Genomic DNA, 26638 nt, shown 5'->3' with positions numbered 1-26638 from the left:
TTGTAGTGAATATAGAACTCTCTCCATTCTATGTTATGGAGAGAGATTAAATTAGTCATGCAAGCCACAATAGGATCAATGGGAGATTTAAGAAAAGTATAAACTCAAGTAGGTGTTCCCTATAACCTTTCTATTAGGTTTGAGGCATTATTAAGGCATTAAAAAATATTAGTAGTTTATTTTTTTGAATCTCAAAGAGAATAAAATACATTACAATACAAAGCATAAAACCCCTGAAAAAGCCACTTTTCTTTTCAAAAATATTTGAAAACAAACATAACAATAGTAAGGAACACTTTTTTAATATGATTTCTGATTTTCACAATTTAAGTTAGGTCCAGTATGAACATTAAACAACTTAGCATATCTCTAAAAATAGCCAATCTGATCATTAACCCGTCTATCATTGGGGTTTCCACATTCATGTCCATTGATTATGTTGGTTAACAACCAATATCCAACTGTTCAATTGGCTTCTTTGTCAACTTTTGTGGGGATATATATCTTCCAACCATGACATTGTAACATGAGAGCTTAGGCTTCTGCTCACTCATCCAGAACCACAGAGCTATCTTGAAAGCAATAAAGGAGCTATTTGCTACAATTTTGAGGTTCTTTAGTCCATCAAATCCTAAGGCATTTCCAACAGGACCATAATTGAAATTCTTGTTGTGGGGGATTGGGCCCAGAAGGCCCGCACAAGCCCACTTAATTAGGATCCAAAATAAGGCCTAAGGCCCACTGGGGCAACTCGTTGTGACACGCGTGGAGGGGGATGACCCCGGGCCTTATCATCGTAAGCCTAACCCTAAGGTCAGGATGACAAGTAAATGGATTCCATCTCGAGGGAGTTTAGGTGGTTGGCCTAAATATTGACGGGCAACGAGGAAAGTGGGCATAGAACATGTACATGGTGAGGTTGGTAACCGAAGGCTAGCAGTGTCCTTGGGAAAGTTCACTGCTGAATACTCTTTGGCATCTAGAACAAGTTCCAAGGAATCCTCTTAAATCGTGAGGATCCCTTGGGATTCTAATGAATGTGGGAGTATGTGTGAAGTGGGGAAATAATGATGATGATCCCACTAACAAGAGACTATAAAAGGGAGAAGTGGACAAAGGATTGGGGGATGGAAAAATTATGGGGAAGGAGGTACAGAGAGGGAACACTAGGAAACGCAAGGGAACTAAGGGAAAATACAGTGTGGGCTGTGAGTTAAAGCTAGGGGAAGTTAAACCAAGCGAAGCTTAGAGCTCAATTGGTAGGGTAGTGTGATAGGCCACCTACAAATTAATTGGGGGCCCAAATACCATTGTTCAAGTAGGATTTGCAGCCCACACCCGTCATAGTTTCAAGTCAACAAAATTAATTGCATTTATTCGATGTATCTTATTTCCATAGATATCTCATAGAGGTATTTTAACAAACAGTTAATTGCAGGATGACAGGATGACAAACCCACAAAATTGAATGAAATACAGAGAAACCCATGGACAAGTCACACAAAAATACAAAACCCATAAACAAACCCACACAATTCTGTTGAAATTTTGTTCATGCAAATTTAGGCCACACCCAACAAAAAGGGAAAACACACCGACACATCAGAAAACTTCAAAACTTTAAATACAACTTGTAGTGACCCAAAAGGGGGTCTTGCATTTCATGAAATCCCACATTGCCTAGGGAAGCACATGAGGATGTGCTTATAAGGAATGTCCTCCCTTGTTGTGTTGTTGACACCTCATTTTGCAACCCGTATTTAACCTCACTTGGAGGGTAAAAGGGTAATTTTCCTTGAAAATTTGCATCTTGATTCTAGTCATTAGATCCTTAATCTCATTTCACCAAAATAATCTTGATGATGTAACGATCAAATCAACTGGTCATAAGCTCTAATCGGACCACTTGATTGAAAGTTATCATCAAATAAAGTTTTAATGACTGAGATGCACTGTCACAAATTGAGTCCGACCATATGTGATTATGAACAATTGATTTCAATTGGTTATATGTATAATCAATTTGAGATCAATGATGTGTCATAATTTGATTAATTAGGACTACATTTTATGGTAAGGTTGCATACACCTAATTAACTAGATAATTAAACATTAATTATTCAATGAGTAATTTGTGTAATTATCTTTTAATTAGAGGAAAATTTGGAATCAATTAAGTCTGAAGTGAGAGTGATTGGAGCCATTTAATGTTAATTGGGAGCTAATTTGGGACCTATTAATGTTAATTGTACTGAAACTATTTTTTTAACAAATGACCTATGCTCACTATTTCATCGATGTCTCTTAGAATATTTTGAATCTGTGAATGAAGTTAATTTTCCCAGAAACTAGACATACATGGCTTCAATTTGAGCACAAGAATGAGACAATTCTAATCAAAATTGAGTCAGATATGATTTTTTGAAGTTTGCTCTACAAGCTGTTACAACAGTTACAGGAAAACCGAATTTTGGCTTGCTCCTCACTCCCACCAATCTCTACATTTAATGCTCCAGATTTCCCCCAAGTCTAAAATGAGGTCTAGGTTCATGATTCTTTGTCAACCCTCATTAATGACCTCTCATTCATATTTCCTCTACCACTACTATATAAACTCCCCAATTTCTTCATTTCAAGACACACAAAAAACCCCCTCTCTTCTCCTCTCTTGAGTTCTAGGAAGTTGAGTAGTCTTGTCATATCTTGGTCTTCTTGAGACTCAAGGTATTGAGTGAGACTCACTCTTCCTCTCCTAACTCTTCTTTTCCTTCACCCTTAGGACTTCCCTCAAGAGTCTCCTCATCCACCATATGGATCTTACATGAAGGTATAATCAATTTCCCTAACTTGTTTTTTGTGTTGCTATGATGAGAATTTAAGATTAAAGCATGATAATAATTATTTAAATTATCTTGAATATGTTTGAATGTTCTTAAATGTTTTTATGCTCTTAAATGTTTTTATGCGTTCTTCACATATTCTTGGTTGTTCATCACATGTTCATGCATAAACATTAGTTTTGATCTTAAATCCACATCAAAAATATGAAAAACATGTTTGTTTCATAATTCTTTCAAATCCTTGAATCTAGAGTATCACTATACACACACATTCACTAGAATTATTTTTCAATCCAAATGCAATGCTTAATAAATTGAATTAGGGTTCATCACATGCACACACATTAAATTCAACATGCAAATTGATTGACATATTGGATGATATGATATGAATGTTGGCCATCATAGTCTAGAAGACCGGTTTCACCGGGCAAGGTGGGTGCCTAACATCTTCCCACCTTGTAACATAGCCTCCAAACTTAGATCAAGGGTTAGTAGATCAAATGTTTATCCAAGTAATTTTCAATTTTTAGATTGTAACTAGGAAACAAAGTGATGTACTTTATCTTAGATTGTATCTAGGACCAAAGCCATGTAATTTTCCTATGATCAATGTAAATTCAATTGAAAATTAATAAAATGAGGAATCTTTCAATTTTGGTTTTCTTATTTTTCCAATAATTAAATAAGTGGCGACTCCATTGTAAAACCCGTGATCTAAAGGGGAAAATATAATCAGTCGAACCTTCATTTTGAGAGGCAATAACACGACTCCACCCATTCATGTGAGTTTGGCCCGACACTTTATAAAACGGGCTGGGGGCGCGGTCTCTCACATGTGTATGAGGCCTTTTCCCTAGCCCAACTTGGGGAAGAACAAAACCTTGAGGGACTAAGAGAGCCTTTGGGCCATCCAAAGAGGACAATATCATGCACACGGGGTTGGGGCGTGACACAACTCATAGGGGTTTAACATCGGCATCTCTCTCTCACAGTGGCGGCATTAGCTTTGTGATTGATTTTCTTTCGCAGCCAAGAAAATCGGGATATTGGGCTTTTTGCCCTTATTTTGCAAAAATAACAGTAATATGTCCATGTTTTAAAGCTATTTAGGTCTGTGTCCTTGTTTTTTAAACTCGATTTTAACTGAGTTCAATATAAAATTCGATATCCTCAAAATCGAGTTATATGTAAATTTTTAATTGAAACTTGACTTTAGCAAATACGAGTTTCACTTAATTTTTTTAAAAAAAAGTTAAGTGGCAAAATATGCATAGAACTCGACATTGCTAATGTCGAGTTCCACTTGTAACTTGATTTTGTTAAAATTGAGTTTCAAAATAGGGACATGAACCTGAATAATTTCAAAACAAGGACATATTGCTGTTATTTTTGCAAAATAAGGGCAAAAGCCCAACATCCCCCAAGAAAATCACAGTGATAAAGGTTGTTCTAGAGAGTTTGTATCACTTTGTCCGAATGAAGGCTGTTTCAAAGAGTTTGTGTATCAGATGCTTCAAATAAATTTGGGCAGTTGGTGGTAGATGTAAAATTTAAGAGCTTGAGGATGAAGTTGGGGCATTGATGAGGATGAAATTGGGGCATTGACGATGAGGTTGGGGCATTGATGACGAAGAAGAAGGGAGATTTTCTTGCAAGAAACGGCTAAAGAGAAAGTAGAGATTCAAAAAATGACCATTGCTAAACACACCGTTTTTGTAAAAGATAAGGTGCGTTTTTTCTTTCTACTATGGTCCCATGAACAATGAAAAGAGACCCATAAAAATAATCAAAACGTTGAAACGCAGCAAACTTGTAGTATGCCAAACGCACGCTAAATTTGATAGCATATAAAGAATTAGTTATTTAACTTTAAAGTATTAATTTTGAAACGATTGACTTTGGATAAACATTTAAAATACTAAAAAGTTAATATGATTTTTGGGTTTCCAATAAGGCCAAAGGCCCAGATTTCCAATTTGAAAATGTGACTTCAAAGTTACGTTTTTAATTGATTTTTGGGTTGTGTGTAAAACTTTGTAAAGCAATTGGTGTGCAACAAATAACCCATTACAAAATTCCACTTTATTCTTCAAATTTTATAGAGAATAGGATACAATAAAATACAAAACAAAAAGTTAAATTAGAAAAAGCCAATGTCCCAAAACTTTAGGGGGGAGGGGGGGGGGGGGAAAGGCAATAGTAACAGCCACCAAACTGGGAAACTTTGTTAATATGATTTCTGATTTTCACAATCTAAGTTAGGTCCAGTATCAACATTAAACAACTTAGCATATCTCTGGAAATAGCCAATTCGATCATTCACTCGTCCATCATTGGGTTTTCCACACTCAAGTCCATTGATTATATTGGTCACCAACCCATATCCGGCTGTTCTATTGGCTGCTATGTCAGCTTCTGTGGGCGCATATCTTCCAACCATGACATTGTGACACGAGGGCTTAGGATTCTGCTCAGTCATCCAGAACCATAGAGCTGTCTTGAATGCAATCAAAGAGTTGTTTGATACAATTTCCGGGTTCTTTAGTCCATCAAATCCTAAGGCCTTTCCAGCAGGACCATAGTTGAAATTCCTGCCATAGTTGCAAGTCAACAAATTAGAAATTTGCTTAGCTAGCTTAAAGAAATGTACAATCTCACATGCATGCAAAACACACAGTAATTTTCACGATAATTAATATATATATATAGTCACGTAACATTACCAAGATAGTTGAATGGGACCTCTTCCATTGTAAGATTTGCCTGGATAGCATGGCCATTCAGTGTTGCTGGAGTCACAGTAAACACTTTGTGGATTAACTTCCTCTTTAAAGCACAAACCCCAAGCATAAGGTCCATCAGGTGCGGTAGGCCACCCACCTGTGGTCTCATGAGATATCTGACCAAGAAAAGCAGCAATTTCTCTCTTGCGTGTGGTTAAACTTCCTGTGTTACCAAATCTGGGAAAGCATCTCGATGCCTTGATGAAAGAATCATATGTGTAGAAGTTTTTGGCAGGGCATGCATTGTTATCTTTGTGCAGAAATATTGTGTCATAAAGCTCTTTGCTAATTAAAGAAGAGATGGGGAATCCCCGAGCTTCAGTACCCCATGATGTAAAGGAGAAGAGAATGAAAGAGAGTAAAGCAAGAGAGTAGGAGGCTGAGAATGCCATTGTCTCTAAGGTTAAACTTGCTTGCTTGGTAATGGGAGAGCAAGAAAGGCCCTTCTTATAGGTTCATGCAATGCTAAGTGTCCCCTAAATTTTGTGAGATATAAAGAAAAGGACACGTTTTGGAGAATAACAATTCCTCTAATAAAGTCAGAGGTCAAGTTTTTGACTTTGCCATTTCACTCCTTTCATTGGGTATTAAAAAATTTAAAGAAGCATTTTATTGAACAATAATGTTCTCTGAATCTATAAATATGAAACTACATTTGTATAGGCCTTTTTTGACTAGGTCATCGTTTGAGATGGTCCAGACAGTTGACATAGCATTGTCCAAGTGGAAATGTCGACACCCAGCATATTTATTTCTACTTATATAAGCGAATGGAAGCATCAATCGGCCTGACGCTCAGGTTGTGGGATAAGAGTGGAAGACCCACTACTTCTCATTTTGCAATTTTGTAATCTGATTGATGATGCCGAAAATCGTCAGTAAGCCACACGGTCCTCACGTGTCTTTGATGAAGAACCTGCACAACATAAAAGTTGAAGACCTTAGGAAGGGTACCGGTGTGGTACCGGCCAAACACCCTCCGACGGTCAAGTTAGAGAAAATCTCTTATTCACAACTCTAAGGTGCTAGAGCTGAGGTGAATTGTGCGTACCTTATTTTCTGAGGGCCTTTGGGTTTTATAGTAGTGTAGAACCGACCGCCGTTTCTTGTGTAGCAAGACATTTCCTTATGGAGAAAATCATCATTAATGGGCAGATATTATGAGATCCTCCTTATGTTAGGATTCTATTTGCATTGGGACTCTATAGGCTAGGGTTAATCGTGAGATGCAAGTTGTTTCCATTTAGGATTCCTTGAAGATCACTAAAACTAGGTGGATGCCACGTGGCCTTTAGATCCGTCCACTATTTGTCCGTGCATTTTGGATCTGTCCACTATCAACCCACTGATCTAGCACCGTCAAGTTTATTTAAATGGATCCATCATCCCTAATTTTACCCTCTTCACTGATAAACATTTTTTAATGCTTCAAAAGCTGCATTTCTGCTTAATCTCCAATCTTCTTAGCCAATGGTGAAAATCCTGGCCTACAAAAATGGCATTAATTAGAGTGTGTTTAGATACCGCTTATTTTGTTAAAATTGAAAAATTATTGCTGAAAGTACTGTACATAAAAGTAAAAGTGAGTTGAAATAGTACAATGAAACTTATAAATAGTATCAAAAAGTGCAATGAGGGTCATAAAAAGTAGTAAAAATAAGTTAAATTGTGAAATAATTTTAGTTTTTAATGCTAGCACAAACGCACCCTTAGGTTGAAACTTGAACTTTAAGTTCTGATCTTCTTAGCAAATGTATCCCTAAGAGAAGATGAAAGTCCAGCCACATTTATAGGCCATATTGGAAACATGTGTAATTGCAGGTGGGATTTGGGAATTTGCCCAATTTCATATTTACTGATATAAAATTTTGTGATATAAAGCACAAGCATTATTGTCCGCCTAAGCCCACCAAGTTCTTGGATCAAGCCTGATTGAGTACGCAAGCACTATGTTGCTGAGATTTAAGGTAATCTAATTGTAACCAAAGATATAGAGTAATGTCTATTTCACACACTTACATATATTACAGACATTCACTACTTTTGTTCAAAAATTGTGACTTGAAATCACGATTTCCTTCCAAGTTAGAAATAATGACTTTAAGTCAAGATTTCAATAAAAAAACTGAATGAATAAGTGTATGCAATAAAAATTTCCCAGGTACATGTATATTTTATGCTTGAATCATCACAATTCATGCTTGCGTACGCTGCCATGTATTTAGAGCCCAAAAAAAAAAAAAAAAGTGTACGTCATGTGTGCAAGCACTAGCCAAATATGATCCTTTCTTGTTTCTTCACACGGCAGTGCTTTGACTAAACAGTTCAATGAGAGCCAAGTGCTATAAGATGCATCCATAAATGTCCAAACTCATGCTTTCTTTGACTGCTAAAAAGGATATATTATTTAGATATTTACGCTTTGTGTCTGATCCGATCCCGCTGCATTGTCTGACTGTATGCAAGTAAAACCCAACTTGGCAATGGCAGCTTACCATTACTTTATTTATTTTTATATGGTTCTTTTGATCGAGGTAACTGATACATACAACAAAATGCATCCTTAGTAAGACATTTACTATTTTCATACTTCAGACTTCAGAGAGAAGCAGCCTGCTACCAATTGTCTTTTTGGCCATTTTCAACTATGATTGAGGTCCATTATTTGTTTCAGTTTTGACCTTTTTTGATTTTTTTAAATATTTTATATATATATATATATATATGCTGGAAGAAAAAGGGATGTATCGTGTTGTGTTGTGAAGTATAAATTGAAATAATTTAAAGTCAACATAGGATTTTTATTCATTTTTTAGGAAAAATTGGAAACAAATAAGGAAGCAACCACTGTATTTCTTCCTCCCAACAGTGATTTATTTAGTAGGAGAAAAACCTATTATTAAAACATAATGAGGTCCACAAAGGGTGGTAAATGAATTGAGTTATTTATAAATAGTTTGAGTTTGATTCGGGAAAAAATTTGTATATTTATTTATTTAACAAACAAGTCAAGTTTACGTAATTCTTTCCAGTAATTGCTTAATGTTTGTGGAATGAATGTACTCCACAAATTAATGAGAATAGTACATAGATTGGACACCCTGTTTATAAAACTGGGGAAAAAAAAAAAAAGTAACTCATTAGCAAGAGTGACTTTTTTTTTTTTTGGGTTAAAATCTAAAACTAATTCTCTAAGTTTCAATTTTTGTCATTTCAGTCCTCTAAATTTCAATTTTGTTATTTCAGTCCTCTAAATTTTAATTTTTATCAATTCAGTAATCTGTTACCCTTCAGTTAAGTGCTGCCGTTAACTAAGCCAAAACAATGCCATTTTGGGCTTCTTTTATTTTTATTTTTTATTTCGTAATTTAAAAAAGAAAAGAAAAACTGTTATTAAAAAAAAAAAAAACAGTTAACCTGAAAATCAATTAGCCTCACCGATTTTTGAGAAATAGTGAAATTCTAAGAGATGCATTTCTGCAGATCTTCGACAAAAAAGTGAGCGGGGCTTCAGCCTATATTCTTCCTTCCTTTCAAGTTCTCTTGAAGTTGATTAGAGTTTGTCAAAATGGTGATGTGGGAAGAGGAACAGTCCCTCCACAAACCTAAAGCTCGAGAAGTTGCTGGACTGCGGCAAAGTAGTTGGGCCTGGCCTTTACACAATGGGCTTAAAGCTGGTTCATCTTAGGGATGGAGGACGAGATTCATTACCACGGGAAGTCCATTCCCATAGAAAAGGTAAATTAGTAGCTACCCTGAGACATGGAGCGTGGATTGTCAACACGTGACTTCTGGAAAATACTAGTGACCACGAGAAACTCTTGGAAGGTGCAAGGAGGAAGATTTTTGCCTCCGCATAAATAAGGGGGTCTTACCTAACCTTTGCTGCATTAATGACACATAAGACAGCCTGAATAGTACACGTCACCCCAGGCCGTCAAAGTTTCAAGATAAGAAGGTTAGGAAACTGATAAAGTAAAAAGAAAATATCCTTGCAACCCTAAGGAGAAGTGAAATAGCTATAAGAGTAAGAAGGAGGTTGAAGCTATACAGGAGGAAAAAGGCCAAAAGAAAGGGAATCTAGAAAAAGGATAAGAAAGAACCATTCTTAGAAAGAGAAAAAGAGAAACAATGTGTGTAACATCACGGGAATATAAGTAAGAACTTCCCGAGGCTAATAAATCTTAGATTGTAATAGTATTTAAAGTATGATAATGGTTAAGGAAATCCACTGTTTGAGTTTCCTATTGTAGAATGCATCTCCCTACCATTTTTCCAGTATTTATATTAGGGGTGATTGTAAAAGGTTTCCGAGTTGTGTTCCTCAGGGATTATTTTCAGTGTCCCTACAATTGGCACCGTCTGTGGGAATAACTTTACCGAGCAAAAGACTCAAGAGTGGGGTTGTCTGAGACCATGGCTCATCGATCACGAAGTGGTCCCACCCATCTAGAGCGGCCTCGTATTTTAGAAGAATCTGTGCATATGGATAGACACATGAGGTCTGAAGTTCATAAGGGGACTCAGCAACCACCTAGTCCACCTTTACAGCGTGAGGGATCAGCTACCAATGTGGAGGAACCATCCCATGCTTATAGGGACATGGAGTTGGAGAGATTGAGGAAACGAGTGGCTTTGTTGCAAAGAAATTCGGAAAAGGATAAAGAATTGCTCTGCCGTAAAGATGAGGAATTGCACCATCAAAAGGGGCCAAGTCCAGCACCAAGTCGCTCCCAGGGAGGTGAGCGCCGAAAGGGTGAGGAGAATAGAAAGAGAAACATGAGATCATTCCATCATGAGGATCGAGAGAAGACTCCCCCCAGAGATAGAACATTATCTCTTCCTCATAAGAATAGAAGGGACAAGCATGGGAGGAGGAAGTTGAAAGACCAAGTTCCTTACTCATAAGTCTTTTCACCCATGGATGTTTTTGGTGAAGATGCCATAACCAAGGCTTTGCGCCAAATATCTCAGTCTCCATTTTCGAAAGAAATAGAGAAAGCGGACTTATTGAAGAGGTTTACTAGGCCAACTTTCACAATTTATGATGGCAAAATGAATCCTGTAGAGCATGTTAGTCATTACAACTAAATCATGGTCGTATACTCTAAGGATGAGGCCCTGATGTGTAAAATTTCCCTTCTAGTTTAGGTCCGATTGCTATGAGCTGGTTTGATGGACTAGAGAAATGGTCTTTTCAGGGTTATGATGGGCTTATCAAAGCATTCGGGGCTCGGTTTGTCACTTGTAGTCAGACCCCAATGCTATTTGCTTCACTCCTTTCATTAGCAATGAAGGAGGGAGAAACCCTAAGGGCTTATTCGGATCAATATTGGGAATTATACAATGACATCGGGGGAGATAATGGAGGAATTGCTGAAAGTACCTTTAAGGTGGGCCTTCCTATTGATTCTAATTTAAGGGCTTCACTGGCCTTAAAACCAGTTATGAATATGAATAAGCTGATGGAAAGGGTGGAAGAATATAAAAGATTGGAGGATAATCAGTTGCAAGATAAAGCTAAGGCCAAGTTACCTGTGCCAGAGAAGAAGGAAGTTAGATTGGACTAGGGTTCTCAACCTAGGAGGGACTTTTTCCCATAGGTCCAAAAGCAAAGGACGGAAATGATTAGTTCATTGTATAAAGAGCCTGTTTATTGAATTATGGAAAAGATAAAGGATGAGTTGTACTTTTGTTGGCCGAGCAAGATGAGTGGGGACGTAACCAGATGGAATAAGAGCCTTTATTGTTCATATCATAGAGACCGTTGGCATACAACTGAAGAATGCTGAACCCTGAAGGAACATTTACGTCAACTCGAGAAGGCTGAATACTTGGGAGAATTCTTGTTACAGGATGATTCACATCCACAAGACCACAAAGGTGGGTCCACTTCGGTAACATCAACACCAGCTCGGGGACTCATAGGGGTTATCCATGCAGCTAGGAAGCAAGCAGATATTGTTAAGGCCCCATCTAGGGTGTTAATTATGAGTTCATCCTTTTACTTAGAAGTGGGGGAACTCGTGTTTAAGAGGAGGTGCTGGGAGGTTTAGCACATTAACTTTACGGAAGAAGACATGAAGGGTATTGTACAGCACCATGATAATGCCTTGGTAGTGACATTGCAGATTGGGGGCTTTGATGTTAAGAGAGTCATAATAAATCAAGGGAGTGGGGTAGAAATAATGTACCTAGATTTGTATTAAGGATTGGGGCTTACTCCTGAAGATTTAACGAAATATGATAGTCTTCTGGTGGCTTTTGATGGAAGTATTGTTGTGCCAGCTTGGCAGGTGACCTTACTCATGGAAGTGGAAGGAAGGAAAGTGATGGTTCATTTTATAGTAGTTCACTCATACTTTCCATATATAGCCATCCTTGGACACCTCTGGATCCACTCTATGGGTGCGGTACCCTCATCCTTGCACTAGAAGGTGAAGTTTCCAACTGAGCACGGCATTACAGAAGTATGTGGAGATCAATTTGTGGCAAGGATGTGTTAGATAGCCGCGGAAGGGCATAAGTAGGAGGCCAAGTTTGGGTCAGTAAACCCCTTGTAGCAATTATAGTCTCTACCAGAGGATACTTGTAAGCAGCTAGAAAAAAAAAACATATTGACCTCGGGGATAAATATTTCCAGGTAGGAGCTAAACTCCCTATGTCGGAAAAAGTAGAGTTAATCTTGTTTTTAGTAAATAATATAGATGTATTTGCATGGAGTCCATACAAAGCACCTGAGGTAGATCCAGGCATTATTTTACGTCAGCTTAATGTTGATCCTTGTTGTATACCAAAGAAACAAATGCCACGTAGGTCCTCGGATATACATTTTAAGGTAGTAAAAGAAGAGGTGGATAAACTTAAAGAAGTGGGGGAAATTAAAGAGGTTTACTATCCCGAATGGTTAGCTAACATGGTGGTGGTAAAAAAAAAGAATGGAAAATGGAGAGTGTGTGTTGACTTCACAGACTTAAATAAAGTGTGTCCCAAAGATCCTTTTCCAGTGCCAAAGATAGACCAACTTGTCGATGCAACCTTTGGGCATCCCATAATGAGTTTTCTTGATGCTTTCTAAGAGTATCATCAAATAGCGCTAGCCTCCGAGGACCAAGAGAAGACTTCTTTTATCACCCCAACTGGCAATTTTCACTATAAGGTTATGTCGTTTGAGTTGAAGAATGCAAGGTCTACCTACCAGAGAATGGTGACCAAATGTTCAGGGAGTAATTAGGGAGAAATATGGAAGCATACATCATTGATATGGTAGTAAAAAGTAAGGCAACTAAAGATCACCTTGCAGATCTCACAGAAATTTTTTAGACATTACGGAAGCACCGCTTAAAGTTAAATGCTTCCAAATGTGCCTTTGGGGTTAACTCGGGAAATTTTTTGGGCTACTTGGTGACGCATAGAGGTATAGAAGTCAATCTGGATCAGATTGTAGATTTGCGAAATTTAAGATCACCTCAGAACCCTAAGAAGGTCCAGTGACTTACCAGGATGATCGCAGCCTTTAATCAGTTCATCTCTAGGTCTGTGGATATGTGTCATTCTTTTTTCTAGTAGTCAAAGAAGTGGAAGGGCTTTCAGTGGACGATGAATGTCAGTAAGCATTTGAGGAACTGAAACAATACCTGTCACAGGCTCCCATTCTGTTAAGACCAGTTCCCAGAGAAGCACTGTATATGTACCTAGTTGTGACTAATTACGCGGTAAGTGCTGTTCTACTAAGGGTGGATCAAGGAATTCATAAACCAATATTTTATGTTAGTAAGACTCTTGTGGAGGTGGAGACGCGGTATCTTCCCTTGGAAAAAGCTGTGTTGGCAGAAATTCGTGTTGTGCGGAGATCACCCCACTATTTTCAAGCCCATACTGTGATTGTGCTAACTGAGCATCCTTTACAAGCATTGATTAGAAAATTAGATTTTACAAGGAGGATAGCCAAATGGGGGGCTTCTTTAGGAGCCTTTGATATACAATATAATCCTCAAACCGCTATTAAGGGGCAAGTCTTAGCAGATTTTGTAACATAATTCACACTCAAACAACCTGAAGTGTTAAAGATAGAGGAGGCCAGGATAGCAGCACCTCAGGAAAAGGTATGGCAGGTGTATGTTGACAAGGTATCGAATTGCTGACAGAGTAGGGGTAGAGATCATGCTTATTTCTCCAGAAGGAATTAGAGTTGGGAAGTCATTCCGGCTTGGTTTCCCTGCATCTAATAATGAGGCTGAGTATAAATTTGACTCACAACAGGTGGTTAGTTAGGTTGTGGGAGAATTTGAGGCTAAGGACCAGAGAATGATAAGCTACCTAAGGGAAGTTGGGGTAATGAAATGCCAGTTTAAGCAATTAGAGATAACACATATCTCTAGGGGAGGTAATAGCCATGCTGATTCACTTGCTACTCTAGCTTCCACAGTGGCAGATCCGCTTCCAAGGATTGTATCTGTTGAATTATTGCCTTTTTCTAGTCTAACTCCCCCTAGCTGCGTTGTAGTTTTAAGTATACACCCATTCATTAGTTGGATGGATCCTATAGTGGCCTATCTTCGGAATGGTAGTTTGCCTGATGATAAGAAGGAATCTAGTCAGATTAGGTGCAGATCTCCATGATACTGGGTCTCTGAGGATGGGAGACTATATAAAAGATCCTATTTGGGACCTTATTTATTGTGTGTGCATCTTGAAGCAGTTGAAGTACTTTCGTAAGAATTACATGAAGGAATATGTGGAAGTCACACAGGAGGCCGGTTGTTAGCCGACCGAGCCCTCACTCAGGGATATTGGTGGCCAAACATGCAAAAGCATGTGCAAGAATTCTCGAAGAAATGTGATCAGTGCCAGAGATTTGCTCCCTACATCCATCAACCCGGGGTAATCCTCAATCCCATATCTAGTGCATGGCCTTTTGCGCAGTGGGGGCTGGATATTATGGGACATTTTCTAGGGCTACAGGTAATAGGAGATGACTGCTAGTAGGAACAGATTATTTTACCAAGTGGGTAGAGGCTGAGCCCTTGGCAAATATTCGTGACATAGATGTTAAGAGGTTTATATGGAGGAACATTGTTACACAGTTTGGTGTGTCAATAGTTCTCATATTAGATAATGGTTTGCAATTCGACAGTAAGGTGTTTCGGAGGTACTGCTTAGAGTTAGGAATTACTAACAAGTATTCAACTCCATCTTATCCTTAAGGAAATGGTCAAGCTGAAGCAACAAATAAGTCTATTGTGAATGGTTTAAAGAAGAGACTTGATAACTCGAAGGGACAATGGGTAGAGGAGCTCCTGAGCGTGTTGTGGGCATACCAAACTACTCCTCGGCATTCAACGGGAGAAACACCTTTCTCAATGACATATGGTGCGAAAGTTGTGATACCCGTAGAGATAGGATTGCTGACCTCTTGGACTGAGGTGTTTCAGGTCGAAAAGAATGATCAGCTGCTTTGCAAGCATTTGGGCTTGATAGAAGAAAATCGTGATAATGCTTCAGTGCGGTTGGCAAACTATCAGTAGAAGCTTAGCCGAGGATAAAATAAGGGTGCCTAAAGTAGAGAGTTTATTCTGGGGGACTTAGTATTGAGAAAAATAGTAGCGAGTGCTTGAGATCCTGCTATGGGATAGCTTGACCCGACTTGGGAGGGGCCATACGGGGTAACGTATGTTACTGGAATCGGTGTGTATCATTTAGAAGATCTGGATGAAAGGCTTGTGGCAAAGCCCTGGAATGTATTTAACTTAAAGAAGTATTACTTTTGAGTGTTATATAAGAGATATGTATTGTTTATTTTCTTTTGTGTTTTAGTTTTGTAAACAGTGTGAAATCCCATGAAGGCTTAGATGGAAACACCTCAAATGATAAAGGGAGATAAACCTCGAGGTACTAGGCCTTATCTTTGCTTTGGGTAAGTTTTAAACTGAGTTCCTTGCATCAGTCTAACTTAAGGGTCACTATCATGGAACAAAATTAAAACTTCTCATAAATAAACCTTGAGGTACTAGACCTTGTCTTTGCTTCAGGTAAGTTTTAAGTTGAGTTTCTTGTCTTAGTTTGATCCCACGGTCACTATCAGGAAATTAAATCAAAACTTTACAGAACTAAAACTTGAGGTACTAGGCTCTACTTTTGCTTCGGGCAAGATGTAATGAGAGACCTACGCCAACACCTCGGTAAGAATCAAATAAAAGTTTTGTATTTCTAAGTTATAACAATGTTGTTGTTAACTTAAATCCTGAAGAGCAAGTAGTATAACTTATACGGAATAAAAGTTATTAAGCATCTAGAGAAGTTAGCATAGCATAGATAACAAGCATAGATAAATTAAAAACTTAGAAAAATATTGCATAGATAAAAGTTTGAAGTACTTGGAAAAAAAAAATACAAGGTCATAGCCCCCAAAAACCGAGCAAACTATAAAAGCATTTAAAAAAAAAAAACTTAAACTCGAGGTGGCTCATCAGTGCTGGATACAGCCATCGAGCTGGTTATTTCTCCTCCTGATCCCGCAACAGGGCCTGCTCCCTCTATGACGCGGACATGAGATTCATCATTGATAATTGCTTGAATCTTGGGATTAGGGATGATGACTAGTTCCTTGAGGATAGGGATGCTACCTCTTGCCTGAAGGATGAAGAAAAGATAACTTGCATCTTATCAAGAGCTACAAACCATCCCCTAGAGAAGTAGACTTGCAAGTTCTTTTGTACTTCAAGCTTCACAGAGGCAATACAGTTGTATTGACCCTGGTTAGGATTCCTGAATCCTGGCATCATCAGCTGCCATATAGTCCTCTAATTCGGAATCCTTCTCCACAAGAGCCTTCTTCATTTCCTGAAGCTCCTTCTCTAAGGCCTTATTCCTTTTGGTTAGAGCCTTGTTGTTCTCCTTGGCTTTAGCTCTGCACCTCTCAAATTCAGAAATTTTGTTCATCACATTCGAGATCTTCTTGACAAGATCTTCGTTGTTAGTGTTCAACTCTTCAATTTTTGATTTGGCGGCGCGATATCTCTCCTTTATCACCACAGAACATTGGTATCCTTGCCGAAAATTGTAAAGAAATAAGGCTAAGTGTAAAAAAAAGGGGGGCGGGGGTAGTAAAGAAAAGACAAAAGTGAGATAGGAGCTGCTTGTTACCATGATGGCCTCCCTCTTCATGTTGATCAGTAGGGCTTCATCATCCCATATTTCCCAGTGCTTCATATCCTTCATATCCTTGGGGAGAAGCAGAGCTTTCCCCACACACTTTGCTACTTTCCCTCCACGGCCGTCTCTTCAAGGCCTTACTCTATTTGTGGCCGGAAGAGCTTCCCCGTCCACCATAAATGCCTTCACATAGGCTAGGGCACCCATGACATCAACATGAGTGTCACCTAGGTCTAGGGGAGAATTCTTGGGGTCTTGAATGATCACGGGCTACTCGGAACCTGCCCCCTAGGACGCTTCCATCCCGCCTTAGTCTCGCGAATTAGAGCAGTGGTTGCCGTAGTAATCGGGGGAGTGGGAGGAGGAGTAGAAGTTGTTGTGGTAACTGCCCAATGAGGTGTCTGACCTTACCTTTTTGAAGTAGAATTTGGGCAAGGGTGACCCTACCTCTTTGAAAGGGCATCTCAGCAAGGGAATCTTCTAAAGGGATGGCTGTTGGGATGGTAGGCACTTCTTGGGAGTGAGATGGGCCATGGGTACTGGCATTTCCCATTGTCTTCCTTCTCCTACATCGAGGACCTTTAGCTGGGGTAGGAATAGCAATAGTGACTCTTAAATCCTTGGGAGTAAAGGGAGGAGGAGAGTTGCTACGATATCGCCCTTCCTCTTGACAAGCGCGTTCAAATGGAGAAAGCATGTATCCCTTACAATGTACATTGATGTAAGGAAGCAGTGGATGCTTAGCAGTAATGGTCTTCCCCGTGGCTTGGAAACTGTGGTACACGGGAGAGTACCCAAGGATCAAGTAAGCTGCACGAAGTTGACCATTAGGATGAGGGTGGATGGGAGATCTTAGCAATCTGTTCAAGTCCGTGGAGTTGATCAATTGCCTCTTCTTCTTGAATGCGTGCTCCTCTGAAAAAGAAGCAAGTAAAGGTTAGACACTATGAATGTTGAAATAGTTGTGGAATGGATACAATAAGTCAGTAAAATAAAGTGAGTTCTACAAAATCTACCCACCTGCTTTGCCTGCCCTAGTAGGGCAGTGGACTCTGCTTTGGTACCTGTTCCCCGAGATGACCAATAGTCTCCTTCTGTTCTCTGTTGGAATCTAGGAGACCAGAAATAAGCCTCACTTCCCCATGGCATATCTTAAAATAATACCCCGAGGTCTTACTATCTTGGAAACTATATACATAGTTAATTCCATGCTCGATAAGGTTTAATCCAAGCCTTCTATTAAGGGTATTTACACGACTAATGACCCTAAAGACGTTAGGGGTATATTGATCGGGACAGATCTTAAAATGATGAAGAAAATTGGTGAGAAGGTCACTCATAGGAATCCTAACTCCTCCCTCTACCATGGCAACGAGAGGAAGCACTACCTTATCTTCCCCTGTTGAGAGTATTGCCTTGTCTTCCGGGCAATATCTCACTTCTACATCTTCAGGGAAGTTATACTTCCTCCTAAACTCTGCTAATCTTTCAGGGTGATCTACCATAGACTTAAATTTACTCATAGTGGATAGAACAAAAATAAAAGAGGAAAGAAACGACAGAAACTAAATCTAAGAGATGATGAGAAAGATGGACTTACGATATGGAGGAAAGGCAGAAAAAATGGAGGTCGCTAGTGGTCGCCTGAGGGTTGTTGGAAATGAAAGTAGAGAGAGTTTTAAGAGATTTTGTGGAGAAAATAAAGAAAGAAATAGAGAAAAGGAGGAATATACCTCCTTTATATAGGGAAGAACGGGGAGAGCAAGGGACAGAAGAGACCCTTCCTTTTATGCTCATTTTCCATTTTCCCAAGACGATCTAACCGTTCATTCAAAAATGTGTGCAGAAGATCGTGGGGGGGGGGGGGGAAGCACCTGCGTGTCCGCGGCATTGATTGCCTGACGTCGCCACTATTCATAAATTCCAGTTAATGATTGCCATTATTTTTATTGAACCATGGTCCCCACATCATTAATGATGACTTGGAGATCGTGGAGGGCTATTGTGGGAAGAGGAATAGTTCCTCCACAAATCTAAAGCCCAAGAAGTTGCTGGACCATGGCAAAGTAGTTGGGCCTGGCCTTCGTACAATTGGCTTAAAGCTGGTTCGTCCTAGGAATGGAGGACGAGGTTAATTACCACAGGAAGTCCATTCCCGTGGAAAAGGTAAATTAGTAGCTACCCTGAGACATGGAGCGCGGATTGTCAACATGTGACTTCTAGAAAATACTAGTGACCACGAAAAACTCCTGGAAGGTGCAAGAAGGAGGAAGATCTTTGCCTCCGCATTAATGAGGGGGTCTTACCTAACCTCTGCCGCATTAATGACACATAAGACAACTAGAACAGTACACGTCACCCCCAAGCCGTCAAAGTTATAAGATAAGAAGGTAAGGAAATCGATAAAGTAAAAATAAAATAGCCCTACAACCTTGAGGAGAAGTGGAACAGTTGTAAGGGTAAGAAGGAGGTTGAAACTATAAAGGAGAAAAAAGGCCAAAAGAAGGGGATCCAGAAAAAAGATAAGAAAGAACCCATCTTAGAAAGAGAAAAAGAGAAACAACATGTGTAACATCACAAGAATATAAGTTAGAACTTCTCGAGGCTGATAAAGCTTAGATTGTAATAGTATTTGCAGTATAATAATGGTCAAGGAAATCCATTGTTTGAGTTTCCCATTGTAGAGTACGTCTTCCTACTATTTTTCTAGTATTCATATTAGGGGGAGATTGTAAAAGGTTTCCGAGTTGTGTTCCTTGGAGATTATTTCCAGCGTCCCTATAGGTGATGTTTGGGTAACCTCACATTATAGATTAGAATCCAGCTTCCCATGTAAGTTGTAGCCATCATTGTTGCTTGTGTCCTATTTGTTGGAAAAACATGGTTTGTATCTCTTACAAAACATATGTAACGAAAAATTAACGGATTTACTTCATTCGCGATTGATAACATGCACCATGTAAATTTTAGAATTTAAGAACAAGAGAGCGTACCTTGAAGCGATGAAATTCAAAACAAAAATTAGAAGAACTTGAAAACACTTTTAATCGTACTCCAATTCCACTAACACCCAAGAAGTGTGGTCTCTCAATCAGTTTCCAAGCAAGGAAGTCAATACCGTACCGGAGGCTGTACCGATTTGGTCATCGATACAATATATTTCGGATACCGATCAATACCGGTGTACCGTTTCGGGTTTACCGCTATTTTATACACACACACACACACACACCAAAATCTCTAGAACCATGTTTATAAACATATAATATTTCACTTATATTATAGTAAATATAAAAGTTTATTATAAAATATTACTTCAATTCAGAACAAATTATTTATAGTTTTAGACTTTAATATCAAATAAAAGAAAAAAAACACAATATAAAAAATAGAAAGCTTAGTTGTTCATTGCATACTAAAAAAACAAATAATACTAAGAAGTTAATGTAAATAAGTTACCATTATGCCTTTACAAAAATTACAAAACTAAAATAAATAAATAAATAAAAGCTTTTTTCTGTACCGGCCGGTATTGCCTGAGATTGGCCGGTATGGCCGGTACACGGCTGATACGGCCGGTATTTTTGAGCCTTTCCAATTGGACTTTAGTATGTGACTTGGAGTGAGACCAATAAGATACTAGTTCTAATGGGACTTGAGTTTTTTTGTCAACTCTTGACAAGTCCAAAGTTACTATTAAATATATTTAATACCACTATATAAATATAGTTGCACTCTAGACCTTATTTATAAATTATATTCCAAGACTTTATTGTACATGCAACCCCTTCATAAAATATTCATAGTAATATAAAGTCATGAAAGTAAACTGTCATTTTGAAGATTACTACATTTTAATTCCTTGAGTACCCAGTTTAATCCTTTAAGTTATTCATCATATATTTATGAAATCCAATTCCATAAATATATATTTTAGTAACTCCTTACTAAAGTGGTTAGGCCTAACTTTTGGAATAACCAAAATCATTAAACTTATCTTAAAGGAATATTTTATATCTCCGTTAAGAGACTATGAATTCCATTTTGAGAATATATGTCCCATCAACACTAAATATGGCTGCTCAATATACTAAAGTTTAGATTGTTACTTTAGATCTCACTTCTGATATACCAAAGCAATCTACACTTCATAATCAAGTCCATTATTCTTTAAGGATTAAGAGTTCATGTAAATAGAAGTCATGAGATTTATTATTCATTTGATAGTCGTTAGAAGAATAATAAATCTTACACCGATTCAGTTCAATATGTTTTAACTCTTAAAACATATCAACATACCAATTAGAAATCTCAAGATTAAGAGTTTATGTAAATAGAAGTCGTGAGATTTATTATTCATTTGACAGTCGTTAGGAGAATAATAAATCTCACAACGGTCCAGTTCAATATATCTTAACTCTTAAAACATATCAACATACCAACTAGAAATCTCCATTTCCATGATCAAGACAAATCATCTTAGTTGATATGTTATAGTTTTTGCAGATGAAATATCTAATTTCATCACCGACTACGAACTAAATTCTAAGTTTACAAAGAAATTGTGATTTATATCTTCTGTGACTTTTCACATAAATCATATACTATGCATCTCATGGACTATATGATAATGTCACAATATTCATGTTACCATTATTTTTAGATAATAATAAAACAACTTTATTAATCACAACATTAATATCATACATAAATATCATACATAATGTCATACATAGCATCATATAATAGGATTTAAGGGCACACATCCTAACACTATTGTGGTCTGTGATAGAGTTGACACTATTGTGGTCTGTGATAGAGTTGAATCCTTTCAATATTTCCCTGCCACTCTTATCTCTAGCCAAGTAAGCCACTTTTTAACTTGGGTCTGCAATAACTAGCTATAAGGATGAGAAGTTTCCAGTTGGGATCCCCCTCCCATGGCTTGATTCTTCTGGATTGAACATGGATGCTGTGTTCTGCCTCTTGCTTGCTTCATTGGTAAAAGCTCTGTAGTACCTGTCAACCAAATTTTGACAAGTTAGTAATGTATGCTGTAGTTTTGGAACTTGCAGGGGCATTTTTGAGAAATCGGTGAGGCTAGGGTATCGGTGGGGTCGGGTTTTTTGTTTTGACTTTCAAGTTAATTTTTTTTTTCTTTTTTTAAACAATTTTGATTTAGTTATGATTTTTTTTTTAAAAAAAAAAAGAAAGAGCTTGGCTTAATGGCAACAGTTAACTAAAGGGTAACAAAATACTGTATTGACAAAATTTGAAACTTAAATGACTGAAATGACAAAACTAAAACTTAAAAGACTAAAATGACAAATGTTGAAACTTAGAAGATCAGTTTTGGATTTTGGCCTTTTTAAAAAAAAAAAAAAAACAAGAGCAATCTTGTTTGATAATAAAGTGAATCAAACTTAAACATATAGTCTAGTTTGATGGTAAAACTGCTCTTGACTTATATTTGAAATAAAATTAAATGAATAAATTCTAAATTTTTAATATTCGTCTTTGCAACCTTAATTTGCTAAGGTTGGTAGGGATAGTAATCAATGTGTAAATCCAACTTGCATAAAAATAAAAAATACATGAACACTTTACTATGACCAACCAAGTTTATTTTAAGGGTGTGTTTGGTAGAGTGAGTTTTAAGAAGGAGAGAGAGAGACAGAGAGAGAGAGAAAACACTTTTTGGAGAGTGTTTGGTTGGGAGGAGGAGAGAGGAAAATGATAGTGGAGCCTAGGTGTTTTCTCCTCGGGCCCACAAAAAAGTTCTCTCTCCAAAACGGAGAGAAAACTGAGTGGGGGGGAGTTTGATCGGCAAATGACAAAATGCCCATGTGCAACCATGTGCACTTGCACATGGGTTTCGTTCAGTACTTTCTTCTTCTTTTTTCTTTTTTCCTAGACGTTGCCTCTTCTTCTTTTCTCTCTCTCTCTTCAACAAGCCAACACGTTACTCTTCTTCTTCCTTTTTTTTTTTGTGTTTTTTTGTTTTTGTTTTTTTTAAACATGATTTTTATTTAAAAAAAATTTTGGGTGATTGTTTTTTATTTTTGTCACTTTTTTTTGTTTTAATTGGGCGTTAGTTTTTAACAAGGGTATATGAGTAAATTTATACAAACTCACATTTTGAATTCCTCCACTTTTCCACTCCAAACCAAATAAAAAAGAGGGAAATTAATTTTTTTTCTTTTTTTTACCTTTTCACTTTTCCACCCTCCCACTTTTCTACACCTTCAATCAAACGGACCCTAAAGAGTCTTCAAAAAAGAAAAATCTTAAGAGATGAATTACTTTAGTGAAATCACAGTTTGAGAGGACATAAAATTAAATGTATTGCATTTAACACTATGGGGAGTGTCATTTCAATAATGGGTCATGTTAACTATTGCCTTTAGGGCAATTGTTAATAAACCAAATTATGAAAGTTTTATTGTTTTAACACCATTTTTATAGTAAATACAAAAAGCTATTAGAAAATAATTACTTTATCAATTTTCAATAAAATGTTTCTAAAAATGGTTCCTAAACCAATCTCCTTAGGGTATTTATTAACATTTTCATTCAATAGTTATTTCAAAATTGTCATTAACTCAAACATTTAAGATTGGTTGGTATGATACCACTGTGCACCCTTAGCGTAATGATTACTCTGCATGATTCAGATCCTCTAGAGTTCTTAGGGTACTCTACCAGTAGAGTTCATTAAATCCTAACCACTCTTTAATGATTTAATGGTTTAGATTCTGCCATGTCAGCATTTCATTAATAATATTCTTGAAATAATAAAATAATGTTGTAAACAAAACAATTAAGATGATTGTTAATGAAATGCTGACATGTCAAAATCTAGACCATTAAATCATTAAAGAGTGGTTAGGATTTAATGAACTCTACTTGGTAGAGTACCCTAGGAACTCTAGAGGATCTGAATCCTACTCTGCAAGTATAAGTACTTGTGAGGTGTAAGATGTAAAAGTTAGGATTCAAGTATCTAAAAGAGAATTTTACACACATATATACTTAGATTAGAGTAGAATTCTATCTTATATTAAAAAAAAAATAAAAAAAATAAAAAGATTGGTTGGTATAATTGAAAAAAGAAAAAGAAAAAGAAAAAAAGCAACTAGAGTGAGCCAAGTCGGTGCATTGACCGATTGATTGGCCACGTCTAGATCTACCGTTTGGCATGCGAGTAAAGAAACTGAGCGAAGTCGGTGCATTGACTATTGGATATTGGTGAATGGGACAGCAAATTCCCAACTTCGAGATATTCATTGACTGACTATGGTTTACAAGGTCGATTTAGTCCAGTTCCAAATTTCCAATGTGGAAAAACTAAGATAGCCCGCAGTTTGCAGAGGACATAGAGAACAATTGGACCTTAAATGACCATAGGCTAAGTTTGGATCACTATCTTTTTTTCTTTTTGAGATTTTTTTTTTTTTTTTTTTTTGGGATCACTCTCATAGCATATTTTTGTATCATTATTCAGATCCCAGAACTATAAAACTTAAAAAAACTTAGTTATTTCTTTAGTTATATAATTTAAATAAATAAAAAAACAAATTTATATCATTTGGTTTCTCAAAAAAAAAAATGTCATTTGTTTTTTGTTTGCTTATAACATGACAGGGAAAGTTGAGACTTATATCAGCTTCGTTATAGCAGAAACATTTTACTTTTTCGGAGTCTTTTGGGTTTTGGCGGATGATAATTTATGGCAGAACCATTTTACTTAAAGAAAAAAACAAGGATCTAATTAACACCTTAGTTAATCTACAGAATACAGCTGGGTTTAATTCTGCATACCCGTAAAAGTTCAAAACCATGGCGAACCCGAAGCCCACCAATTAATCAGTGGACCATGCAGACAAGCTTCCATTGTGATTTACATACATTCGTTTTATTTTATTTATTTATTTTATACAAGCTGCAATCCATTAAAATTTTATGATCATATACCAGGCCTTATTTGTGTAGAGAGAAGTAACTTAAAAAAAAAAGAAAAAAGAAAAGAATTTGGCCTTTTTTGACAAAAGAAAAAAAAGGCCCAATTGAACTCATCTTATACCTGGTTTATAGGAGTATTGGAGAAGTTTCAATTTTAAAATTTTACCAGTTTAGGCCCACCATTTTTTTGGGCATATTTTATATATATAAAAAAATTGTTTGTATTTTTACGTGTCTGGTATTACTAAAACTATTAGTTAATAAAAAAACGTTATCAATGATTATAAAGAAACTGAAAATCTTTTATACTTTTAAAATTCATAATACATTTTTCCAAAAAAAAAGTCCTTTTAGGTCTTTTATCCCCACTATGGGTACTTCTTTGAGCTCCTTTATGTTACCACAACACAGTTTTTGCCCTCTCATCTCCAATCTTTGGCCACCACTACAAAGATGGAACCAGGATTTGAACATAGGGGGCCAAAGCATGAACTAAAAAAATTTTCATGTGACATGGTTTATTAAAAAAAAATTCATGGTAGACAAAAAATTGCACTTTATTACCTAAATATTTAAGTTAAGAAGGATATAATATGAACAAAAAAAGTTGAAATTACAACATGATATATTAACCTTTTTTGAACAAGAAGAAAGGAAGAAGAGGACTTCAGATCTCTAGATTTTGGGTAATTGGAATTAATATGTTGATTTTATCATGTTGACCGACTCACCAATATGATAATCTCATACTTTTAGATGCAACTGAAAATCACACTAATGAAGTTTTTCAAAACTTTGCTTGAGGATTTAAAAAAAAATTGGGATATCATCATATCAATATTAAGAGTTGGCAATGCTATATCATCAATATTGGCTTCTACAAGAATTTTGGCATTTTATCTTTTGAAAAAAATATAAATATTGTAATTTACTTTCCCATAGTTTATATATCAATTAAAAAAGTCATATAAATTGTTGTAACCCCCATAAGGGAATTTTTTTTTTCTATGAGATTTTTTTGGTTATGAATTATTGAATTATGATATTAGTGAATTGGAGATTTTTTGTTCATCCTATATACTATTTAAATTTTTCAAAAGATTTGGGGGTGGGGGGCCATGGTCCCCCAGCCCCTTAGTGGGTCCGTCCCTGCACCAATAGTCGATCACCACTTGCTCGTTGTTGCCATTGTTGCATGTCATCAAGAAATTCTAGTATTTATATAATCATATGTTAAAAAATTATTTTTCAAGTTGCTAGCCTACCAAAAAACTAAAAGTATATTTGGGTTGTGTTTAAGATTGGGTTAAAAACTAGTTTTTTATTTTATTTTACTATTTAGCTTATTTTTGATACTATTCGATCATGAGTTTCATTGCACATTTTGGTACTATTCATGAGTTCCACTATACTATTTCAACTACTTTTTAGTTTTATCTATAATACTTTCAGCAAAAAAATTGAAATTTTAACTAAATAAGTTGTTCTCAAACAGACTATTGACGTACATATTGTGAAACAAATATGTGTGCCAATGCTCTAGCTAAGAAAGGCTATTCTCTATCTTCAGATTTCATGTTATTTGAATTTCCCCTTATGATGTACTATTTCTATTGGAATTCGATAACTCTAAGGGTCATTGGAGTCATTTTGTAAAACTTAATTTTATTAATATATGCCATATTTACCTAGAAGAAAAAAAAATCAATTTTTTTTCTCAAAATTATTTTCCACTATTTTTTTTAATAGAAAACATGTTTCAACTAGAGCTTAATCACTTTGTAATTAAGGGTCTTACTTCCCATCCAATAAGATAATTCAGTTCAGCGCCTTTTCTAAAGTCTAACCATGGCGGCCACCTGTCTGTCTTTATTGCTCAAGTAAAATACTCATTTT

At 36.7% G+C, this 26638-nt stretch overlaps 1 protein-coding gene across 1 annotated transcript; it reads right to left on the bottom strand.

Annotated features, from left to right (window-relative positions):
• Nucleotides 1–4903: 4903 nt before the first annotated feature.
• LOC142613894 (chitinase 10) lies at nucleotides 4904–6090 on the bottom strand. The gene is made up of 2 exons (XM_075786413.1): nucleotides 5567–6090; nucleotides 4904–5434 (listed from the first exon to the last, which is right to left on the bottom strand). The coding sequence occupies exons 1-2, from the start codon at nucleotides 6016–6018 to the stop codon at nucleotides 5071–5073; spliced, it is 816 nt and encodes a 271-aa protein (XP_075642528.1). The 5' UTR covers nucleotides 6019–6090; the 3' UTR covers nucleotides 4904–5070.
• Between the last annotated feature and the right edge of the window lie 20548 nt (nucleotides 6091–26638).

Source organism: Castanea sativa, chromosome 10 (assembly GCF_040712315.1).
Source record: "Castanea sativa cultivar Marrone di Chiusa Pesio chromosome 10, ASM4071231v1".
In the NCBI taxonomy this organism is placed as follows: Eukaryota; Viridiplantae; Streptophyta; class Magnoliopsida; order Fagales; family Fagaceae; genus Castanea; species Castanea sativa.
Note: the sequence above shows the minus strand (reverse complement) of the source record. Positions and strands in the feature narration are given on the sequence as shown.